Consider the following 10,909-nt stretch of genomic DNA (forward strand, 5'->3'; position numbering starts at 1 on the left):
ATGTCCAAATCTGTAAGAACCAGACAATACGAATGCAGCCATAGAAGGCACAACAGCATGGCTACTCAGCAAAAGAAGAGCTGTCTTTTCTTTAGGAGCACCCACCTTTCATCCTACACACCTTCAGACTACAAATATGATCCAGACAATCATTGCTAGTGACCTAATTAACCCACAGGCACCGTGGGTTCATTGCTGGTAACCCATGGTTAAGCTGGTAGATAAGGGCGGGTCTCATTGGTTATCGGTTTTAAGGTGATGTACCTTCACAAAGGCTGCATGCCTGCCCCGATCCTGATGCTCTGCAGGCTTCATCTTGCACAAGCACATCTGGCTTTAATGACCTTTACCTATGTTTGGGAAGAGGAACCATGTGCAATTTTTAAGTTATGCAGAATTTGAAGTATGATGATAAAGAGTTAAAGAATCCAATGGTTTTCCCATAAACAGTAAATACTTATACAGAAATTCCTAAACCATTAGTGATAAATAAGGTGGTGGTGCTGCAGTTTTGTGTATAGAGCAAAAAAAGCCTTGGGAATTTAACTGTCAGAGAAGGCACAGGAGCTGTTGTTGCCAGGAACAGCACCATTTTGAAAATGAGCTTGGTGTTCCATTTGCTGCAAAGTACAAGCAAATTTTGTGCCACTTTCTAAAGACCTATATAGTTTTTACCCCAAGTGTTACTGTAGTGCCTGAGACGTAGTAGGCACTTAAATAAGTTGTCAGTGAAGCAGAAGAGAATGCACACCATCCTGTCCCTTAAACTACTGTCACAGCCTCGCCATGACGACCCGGTGCTCCTGGAAGCCTGCTTCCTGTCTGAGCATTGTTGAGAACGTACTCTGAGCTCTAGAACATTTATATCCACTCCCACTACCAGTGTGTTCTTAAAATCCCTCACCACTTCTATTGACTTGAATTCCTGCGGCAAATCTTAATTCATTTAAACTCATATAAATTCACATGAGCATTATGCATACATTCCATTAAGCAGAAATGCAAATATCATAATATCTTCATGTTTGCAGATAACCATCATATCCGTTAACAATGTAAACATGTGAGCCAGATGAGAGAAACACCCCACTGAAGCAAGTCCTCTCGGCTGCTCTTGCAGGTCTCTCAAAGGACAACTGCACCTCTAAATACCATAAGCTACCAAGGGCCCAAAAAGCAGCATCTGTGAGTAGAATTCAGATCGTGCTTCTACTTTAGATGGCTTTTTTATTCTAACTTCCACTCAATGGGCAAAGGGAGCCCCACGTTATACTGTGCTAGCACATGTTTAAACCATTCACCACTGCCAACACCTTCAGCTTGACACCTTATTCTTTTAAGGTTAATTAGAATTCTTACAGGATGCCCATTGAGCATGCATTTCTAATTCATCAAATATGAAGATCTTCCAAGCAAGGCAATCTGATAAAAACTGACCTTGGCCTTTGCAAGTGGTGCTATAATGAGCATTTTCCTCTAACTAAATCCTTGCTGATGTTTTATTTCAAATATGTACCCCGAAAAAGAGCACATTAACTGCAAAAAATAGAGATTAAATAAAGATTGAACTGAAATACACACTTAAAACAACTGCATAATTGAGACCCGATTTCGTCATGCTCCAGCAAGCAAACGGGCTCTCAAAAGCCGGAACGAAGGAACAATTGGATATAATTCTGCTCAGCTCAACCGCACTGAGCAGCCTAATTCCAGGCAGTTGTAGACAAGCTATTGTGTCCTACAGATTAAGGAGGTGTGCTTCATTTTTCAGGAGAGCCTGCCAACCAGCTTTACCCACAACTGGGTGGCATTATTCTCCCCTACTGCCTTTCTTAAAACAGTTATAATTTGGATTTTGTTTCACTTTAATGAATCTTATAAGGATAAAGAGCACTACCTGTGATAACAAAGATAGAAATCAGAAGCAATTTTAAAAGGTGAAACAAACAGATTCAAGCATATAACTTTGCTGCGCATCAATGCTCAACAACCTAGTCACAGTACCACAGGCCAACTTCAAATCTCAAGGCAAAGCATTATATCACACACACACACACACACTCTTAAGATACCATATAAATGAATCTACTAGCAGGAAGGTAGGCCCTGTGAAGTGTGCCTCACTGGTGACACAAAATTTTGAGAGTTTTGTATTAGTAATAGGCGCTGAAATGATAGCCAATTACGTGTGCTAGGCACTGCAGGTACATCCTCTCATTTATCTGACAAAGCAGATAGGATCCCTCTCACTAATAAGAAGGCTCAGAAAAGCTAAACCTTTGCCTAGAGGCACATGGTGAGGAAGTAAAGAACTCAGGATAAATCCACCTGTGCTACAGCTCCCCACCCCTGTGCTCTACCTCTGCCCTCCTTCTTCACAGAACTCCGCAAAGCCCAGGGATACACCCTGCCTGCAGCCACACGCACAGGGTGGGCAGTGGGCCTCAGTCCCTGGAGGAGAAGCTGATCCTGTGTGCCAAGTCCCTGGCCGAGCTGTGGCTGGTCCGGGCACCTGAGGTGAGAAGGGAAGCGTGTGAGGGTGGTCTAGAGCAAACATAAGGGGAAGAAACCATCCTTTTTCTTATGAAGTCGTGCCATGAGGATATGATGCCTTATGACCCATTCAGATTCCAAACTTACTGCTCATGTTGTTTACGTAGAGCTGTCTATGACATTGCCACCAAAACCACAACTGATATGATATTCCTTCCTCAGGACCTAACTACCCACAAGGCTCACAGCCTAGGGGTACAAGATGACAGCCACAACCCAGAAAAGCATCTGCAGCCAGGGGGCAAATGGACCTAAAAGTGAGTGGGACACTGGTCTCTAATTAACTGGGTTCGTTATAGAGGGACAGGCCTCCTCTGACACGAAGCTGTTAGCCTGTCAGTCCGGAGCCCACCTTTTGAGTATACCGCCTTTTCGTTGTGTGTCTCTGAGCAAGGAAGCTTGGCGCCTCTACTTCCCCATCTCTGTAAATGGCCACCTCACCAAGCTGTAGTAAGGAACAGGTGAGACGAGCTGAAACCACCTGACTCAAGCCCTGGCACACACAGGCACTGAGTGAACACCTGACACATAGCACGCACTCATGAATGGTAACTTGAGATTCTTTACCAACTGGCCACTGAAACACAACACTGCTATAAGTCTCAGAGGTGCTGTTTTCACACCCAGGAGCCTTCTGAAAACAGGCCCAGAAAGGACTTCACTGTGACTCACCTATTATATCTCCAAAAGCTGGTGTCTGCCCTTGTCACCACAGAGACCACAAGTCAACCACTTGTCTGCTGTCCTTCTGAGCTGTCTGGCCTTCTGTGAGGCCTCCAGACGCTGGGCCATTTCCTCTGCAGTCCTTATTACATCCAAGACCAAATGACAACAAAAGCCCAATGATACAGCCCAGCAGAACAGAATAGGAAGGGCAGGTGAACGGAGCCCAAGAACATACCCTGACCCCAACACTTCCTATCTCTCTGACTTGGCCATTTTGCGCATATATCAATCCCTCTTGGTTAATTATGCCACACATCTCACAGGATTATGGTGAAATTTCTTTAAGCAACAGATGCCAAAGTGCCCAGCATGTGGTAGGCACTGAGTCATTGTTCAAACAAAATCTCAAGCATAAGCTGCCCAACTGCTGATGACTAAAGAACACACACTGACTTGTTTTCAGATACCACAGACTCTCTCTGAACTGGCCTCCAGAGAAGTGAGTAGCTGGACTGGTCAATTCCCCATCTCCTTCATAGGACAGCCTAAGGCACCCATCCCCTTGGAAGGCTCAGCCTGGCTCAATGTTGTCCAAGCCTTCCTACCTGCCCAGGGATGCCTGTGCTTATTTGGAATTCACTGGCTTGATTCCCAACCATGTTTACGCAAGTATACTGATAATGGCAAGCATAAACTCCAATGAAATGCTATGTAAACAAAAGATGGTTAGGGCAAAAGAAGTCACTCTTTGGAAAAACTCAGTGACCACTTAGGAAAGACTGACCAAATACAGATCAATCTAAAATCATCAAATTAGGCAAAACCAAAACCACACAACATTAAGTGGGAATTTTCAGAAATCTTTGAAAGTCTCTTTGTCCTCAGTTTGAAAGAAACAAATAGGAAACCATAAACTCTGGCTGTGGCTTAAGTCAACTTGGAACCCAAAGACCAGTCCTTAAACCTATATCCAAAACACAGTGAACATATAAACATATGTCCTGATAAAATAAAACCTTCAATAAATATCACTTGTATGATGCTCCAGTTTATTTGACTTTTCCCGTTACAGGGTCCTAGTCACACTGGCTGAGAAATACAAGAAATTTCCATTTGAAACATAGCCCAAACATAGCCAAACACAATCCAGACAAACTAGGCTCTCCCACCTACATTCTATATCATCAAAAGCATTATCCAAATTTTCTAGAGTTCTTTAATTTGTGAAAATGCTCTTCCTCTTCACCTTCACAGGATGGACACCAATCCAGTGCCTTCAGGATCCTCCTGAGACCAGTCTGGCTTCCACTCCCTTAACGGCAGCTCCGAAAAGAGAGCCCAGGCTGGCCCAGTTCACCTGGAATGCTGGGCACAGTGTAGGTCCACAGTAAATTCTGTTTATGCCCAAATAATAAGGCAAGAGGTTTTCCCCACCAGAAAAAAAAAAATCGCTCAAAAAATTAGAATTGTCTTACAATGGAGTTCTTAGGAAAGCATATTAAAAAGTACTCTGTAAATTACTCAATTTAGAACCACAAAAAACCTTTTTAAAAAACATGTTGCCCAGAAACACCTCGACCAGTGCCAGTTGGGGGTGTTACAGGGGTCACCTCACACAACGGTAAAAACAAAACAAAAACAAGTCAGGCTGAGAAACTTAGCACACATTTAGCAATCGTAAGGGTTGGATGCCTCTGTTAGGACAGGACTTTTTAAAAGATCACTTTCAGAAGCAATGCAGAACAGCAAGTATTTCCCAACAGGCAAACAAAGAAACCAACAATCCTAACCGTGGGCAGTGGGTACCTGTAACTTGGTATAAAATTTCCAAGGGAAGCATAATTAACTGATTCAAAAACTGCCTCATCTCAAATAGCTCAAGTGAAAGCAGAGCTGAGAGGTTCTGCTCACCAGGCTAGAGGATTCCAGGCAGCTCTGCTAAGAACCAAAACCTTGACGAAAAAGATGCCAATGAGGAGTGTAGAAAAATTATTTCATGAACTCCAGGTAGAACCAAACAAGAATCAATCCGTTCTATACATAAGGCAGAACCAATGTCTAATTGCAAGTAAATATCCAATCTACGCAGATATTTATCTACATATCTACAATGTTTACATATCCCAGTTGGCCCAAATAAAGGTCTGAGGAGCTTCTCACTAGGAAAATTGGAGACGGTCTTCTCCTTACAGTCCACCTTCTACTAAGGCATGTATCGTACTTGCTGAATCATGACACAAGTGCACATCTATTAACATACAGCAACCTCCAGCATGCAGCCTTGCTATGAGGAGTCAAGGCAATCCAACAGACAGTGAAGTATCAAAAGCCTGTTTGGAAGTAATTTTCAGCTGAAGTGTTTGCCTGCCAAATTTATAGGGTTGCTTAACCTGCAACACTCCATGCAGGACTTCTGGCTGCCCAAGAAGACTCCCACTGATTTAAACATCAGTGAGTAAAAAGCTAGAAGATACCATGATCCCCACCGTCACTCCTTTCGCCTTTTGGAAAACGATAAAATATTAATCAAAAATTGGATTTAACTCAGACTTCCTGGAACACAAGCTTTGTCCTTATGAGGTGAGCCTGTGAAGAAAGGGGTCAGGGTCACACTCAGTTAACACAACAAAAAGAAAGCAAGTGCATTCTAAAGTTTCCCTGAGGCTCAGACAGTCAAAAACCCTACATATGCCCATAGAGAAAGTCCACCAATAATCCCAAAGTCCAGAGAACAAAAAGTTACCACCCCGTAGTGTCATTGCTTAAAGTTATAAGTTCAAACTCTTTGACAATTTTTTTTTTTATGCTACAAATGCCACACAGTTCTTAGGAGCTGCCTCAGGCTACCGCCTTTCAAATTTCAGAGGTTACCTCCTAACCTTCCAGATCAAACATAATTCACGTAAAATGAAGTGGGAGGACATTTGTAAATACACGCTCATCAAAATGTCCTGGTGTTTAACTACAAACATCTTTCCAAAAACCAATCAGTTTTCTGAGCATGAGGAGGTAACCTGCTTATTCTGCAAACAGACCTTTAATTATAATACTTTAAATGAAAATAACAAGGACAGGAGAAAAAAAGTTTGAAAATCTGGAACAAGCATACTCATAACTGGATTTAAGCACAATTAAAACCAAAGAAAAACTATTCACCTGCCTTCCCCCCCCAACCCCACAGCAATGATTCCTTGACTATTCATGATTGCCCATTCTTCTTCTACCCAATACCTACAAGAAAATCATTTAGCGGAAGACCAAAATTTTAATCAAGTTACTTGAGCACAATCCCTATCAAATCTTAGTTTTCACTAAGCTGTGTGGACACAGGGTAATCCTTGGGAAGCCAGGCCGAAAAATAAAGAAATTAAAGGAGAAAAGAGGACTTTTCTCCTGTGATCTGTAGGAAACACCCAGTTTGGTAAAGTAGGGCATTTACCTCTAAAGCTCAACACCCAAGGGCTTAAGTTCCTAACCTCAAAGATGCTGTAGTACTGAGTAATTCAGATGGTTAGAATTTTCCCAGCTTCTTGGTATTACACACATTGGAAGGATTATTTAAATTGTTTATGCACCACCAGCTACTTAACTGGTCAAAAGCAGAGAAAGTTGTGTTTTCCAAAATGAATGATAATTACAACAGATCAATAATGGGTTCTTTAAAAAAAAATAATAATAATAATGGGTTATTTTACCTGCAAATGGAATTTTCTACATTTAAAGAAAATACAAAACGTGAGTACTTGCTTCTCATTTAATCCAGCATCCCATAGGCTGTCCTCCCCACTCCACAATAATAGTAGTAGCAGGAGTTGTGAAGTGATACATTCCAAATAGCTTCTGAAACCAAATCCCTGAAACCCCAAGATAAAGTCTTCTACTAAAGCAGAAACAGTGAAAGATGCCCTATAACGTAGTTGCAATAAAAAAAAAAAAAAAAACTCAAATAATGTCCCACCTGGGAATGCGACCCCACCTAAGAGCCCAAAGAGGTCTAGGGCTTGCTGGCAGACCAAGTTCAAGAAGGGCTGAACCAAACATTCCCTCCATCTCCAGGTTAACTTATTCTTCCCTCCTGTTACCTGGAGTTTGTATTTTATGTTCTTCCAACCCCAGTCACACAATTTCCTCTGCCCCATCCTCCCTGGCCAGACATGCAGGCAAGAGGCCCAGATAGATCCCCAATGGCCAGAACCCAGGAAACACTGAGCACTCACTTTACACACACAGCCCCCCCCCGCCCCCCCGGACCAGCGGAGGAGTGCAGAGGGCTAGTATGGGGTCCAGGGGAAGAAGACGCTTTCTGGGGAGATGGGAGGGTCCAGCAAAGTTAAAAAAAAAAAAAAAAGGTAGAGAAACAGGCCCCGCTAGCAGAGGGGCTACAGGAACTAGGGGTTAGCAGGAAGGCGTTCCCACCCTGGGGCAGATGGGGTGTCCCCACATATGAACAAGTGGCAAGGTTCCCTAGACCGCAGGCTGGCACGGAGTAAGTGCAGGCGGTGCAGAAAAGGATTCCAGAGAGAGGGGATGGATGGACAGCGGGTGCAGACAAGCAGTTCAGAGAGAAGGGGACAGGATGGGGGCAGGGACACCATGCCCAAGAGTTGGCAAGCGGGACTCATCGCTGCCCCCTACACTGACGGCCCCCCACCCTGGTGCCCCTGCCCCTCATCACTGCCCCCTGCACTCTCGCTGCCCCTCATCACTGTCCCCTACGTCACCCCCCCCCCTCACACACACACACACACACACACACACACACACACACACACACACGGTGGCGCCGCGAGGCAGGTACCCACCTTGGCCGCGGGCGCGCTCCTGCTGGTCGCCAGCTCGCGCAGGCTGGCGGTGGCGTTGCCGGCCCCCGCGGGGAGGAAGACCGGGGAGCCCGGGGCGCTGCCCGCCGCGCCGCCCCCGCCCCCCGCGAGCGCCGAGGCGGCCCCCGAGCCAGGGCCCGGGCCCGGGCGCGCGGGGGGGCTCCCGCCGGGGCTGGCGCCGGCGCGGGGCCGCTGGCGGATGCCGTCCAGCAGGCGCACCAGCAGGATGTTGGCCGGCAGCTCGTCCACGCCGCAGCCCACCAGGATGCGGCACTCGGGGCAGCGCAGCTCGTGGCGCGAGCACACGATGCTCTCCAGGCAGCGGCGGCAGAAAGTGTGCTGGCACGGCAGCACCTTGGCCGTGGTGTCCAGGCGCTCCAGGCACACCGAGCACTCCAGCAGGTCCAGCAGCGACGACTCGTCCATGTCCTCGCCCGCCGCCCGCCGCCGCCGCCGCTCGCCCGGCCTGTCGTCGTCGCCCTCGCTCTGCGCAGCAGCGGCGGCCGCCTTGGACGCGCACAGCCAGGACGCTCCGAGCAGCATGGGGAGGCGCCGGCGGCCGCGCGCAGCTGCCTAGGTCCCGGGGCCGGAGCGGGGCCCGCCGCGCGCAGCGGGCATCAGGGGCGCGCCGGGGCGGCCGCCGGGGAGCCGCGCTCTGCCGGGGCCGCCTTCAGCCCGGGGGGCGCCCGAGTTCCGCGCCCCGCGGGCCACGTCCCTGCGGGCGGAGCCCACCAGTCGTTCGGCGCGCGGCGCCCGCGTGGGCGGGCCACACCTGCCGGGCCGGGGTCCGCCCACCCCGCGGGGTCCGGGGCACCGCCCGGCGGGCGTCAGCGGGCGCGGCGGCGAGAGCGGGGCCCCGCGGCGGGAAGCGCCGGCGGCTGCCGGTCGGGCGCCCTGCGAGAGCGGGGCTCGGCGTGCGCGCTCCCCCGCGGCGCCTCCATGCGCCCGGGGCCGGTCCGCGAGCCCCTGCCCCCGGCGGGCCCGGCCGGCGCGTCCCGCTCCTCGGCCGCGAGCACGTGCGCAGGGCGCGCGCGGAGGTCACGGCGAGGGGGACGAGCCGCCGAGGAGACGCTGCGCCCCTGCGCCTCCCAGGCTGGGCGGAGGGACCTCGGGGGCTCCGGGGGCTCCGGGGCCTCCGCGCGCGCCCTCCCGGGCAGGCTCGGCCGCGCCGCCTCCGGCTCTCGCGAACCCCGGACGAGGACGCTTCCTCCTCCTCCCGGGCGGCCGCCGAGGAAAGTTTGGGCGGCGTTACCCCGACCGCCCTGGCCGCCGGCGCCGGCGCGCAGCGTGGGAACTCAGCCAACACCCGGGCATCGCCCCGACGACTCCCCGCAGCGCTCGCGGCCGGCCCTGGCAGGGGGCGCGGAAGCGAGCGGCCTGCAGCGGCGGCGCGGGCGCGGGCGCGGGCGTGGGCGTGGGTGCGGGGCCCCCGCCCCGGGCGGCTCGGACCCCTGGCGGCGGCGGCCCGCCCTCCCCGGAGCCGCCGGCCGAGGACCCGCACGCCCGCTCCCCGCGCCCCGCGCAGGGCACCGGCGGCGGCGCAGTCCGCGAACCGCGCTCCGGAGTCTCCTCGGCAGGCGCAGAGGCAGGGGGACCCGCGCTCCCTTCCCGCCGCCCCGGCTTCTGCGAGCGAGCGAGCGAGCGTCAGAGCAACGGAAGTACGTACGGAGGACCGGGAGCGGCAGGGAAGTTTGGCCGGGGGCTGGGGTCGGCCGCCGGATTCCCTGCAGCGCGCTGCCCCCTCGTGGCCGCGGCCGGTTCCCAGCCTGGCCCGCCCGGCCGTGCCGCCGGACGCCGCGTCCCTCCCTTAAGGGCCCGAGGGGCGTCCTGGGCCCGCTCACCGGGTCAGGCAGACGTGGGGCGTGCGAAATTCAGCGCACCCTATTCGACCTTTCAGGGAGAAAGTACCATTTGCTGAGGCTTAAATGCTAAGAACTCGCCTATGTATTATTTTATTTGATCCTTTTCTAAAACAGCCCCGTGAGATAATTATTTTAAACTCATTTTACATGTGAGGGAAATAAGGTTTATAGTTATGAAATCGTTGAGGCTGAATTTTGTTAATTTTTGTGTCTCCAGAACCTAATGCATACTAGGATCCCATTCCACTGGAATGTAGACTATGGGGCTTCCCTATAGGCTACATATTTTTACACTGTTAGAAGCCCCCTGCTAGGACAGTTCTTGGCGCATAGTAGGTGCTCGATAAACCTTCATGGAGTTAATGAAATGAAGGTCTCAGAGTCATCACCTAGTGCTGTTTTGAACGTGCATCTTAACATCTCAATTCCAGGTATCCTGAGCTCATACCAGGTTGCCAGTTCCTAGAAACTTGGTGCCTGCTTTGCGGATGTCTCTGGGTGGTGTGGATTTCAGTATGTATTAATGACATGAGCACTGGCAACCGTGTGAGATGGGTGGCATTCCTGCACTGCCTGGCTAACCGGTACCTGGGAACAGACTTCCAGGAGGGCCAGAGGGCATGTCACAGTGCCCAGAAGCACATTCATAGCATCCTCCTTTTACTCTTTGATCCTCCCTCAGGAACAACAAGGTGGAATTTTTGAGAGGACACAGAATGCTTGATCCAAAAGCAGGTGGCATGGATACAGGGCACAGGGGGGAACCTGAGACACTGGCAGGTTTTGCACAGAGTAGGGGCCACTCGTGATGACATGCCTCGGGTGCTTTTGGTAGCAAACAATAGAAACCAAGACAGGTTTGAAATGAGAATGGACCTCACAGAACCCCAGGCTAAGAGCTGGGCCAGCTTACAGCAGAGGGACCACAGCATGTTTTGCTCTCCACATGTCCCTATATGATGGTAGTCTCTTTCTTGCACTAGCTGCCTCTCTTTCCCAACCCACATG

At 50.5% G+C, this 10,909-nt stretch overlaps 1 protein-coding gene across 3 annotated transcripts in view; it reads right to left on the reverse strand.

Annotated features, from left to right (window-relative positions):
• Nucleotides 1-8,674, reverse strand: part of SH3RF3 (SH3 domain containing ring finger 3) — a 357,161-nt gene extending 348,487 nt beyond the window's left edge. For all 3 annotated transcript variants that reach the window (XR_011997987.1, XM_072742558.1, XM_072742557.1), the window contains exon 1: nt 8,022-8,674. Coding sequence is in view for 2 of the 3 variants with exons in the window: in XM_072742558.1 (XP_072598659.1) it covers nt 8,022-8,582 (561 nt within the window). In the remaining variant the exon portion in view is untranslated. The remainder of the gene's footprint in view (nt 1-8,021) is intronic.
• Nucleotides 8,675-10,909: the final 2,235 nt, after the last annotated feature.

Source organism: Vulpes vulpes, chromosome 16, assembly GCF_048418805.1.
Source record: "Vulpes vulpes isolate BD-2025 chromosome 16, VulVul3, whole genome shotgun sequence".
NCBI classification, from domain to species: Eukaryota; Metazoa; Chordata; class Mammalia; order Carnivora; family Canidae; genus Vulpes; species Vulpes vulpes.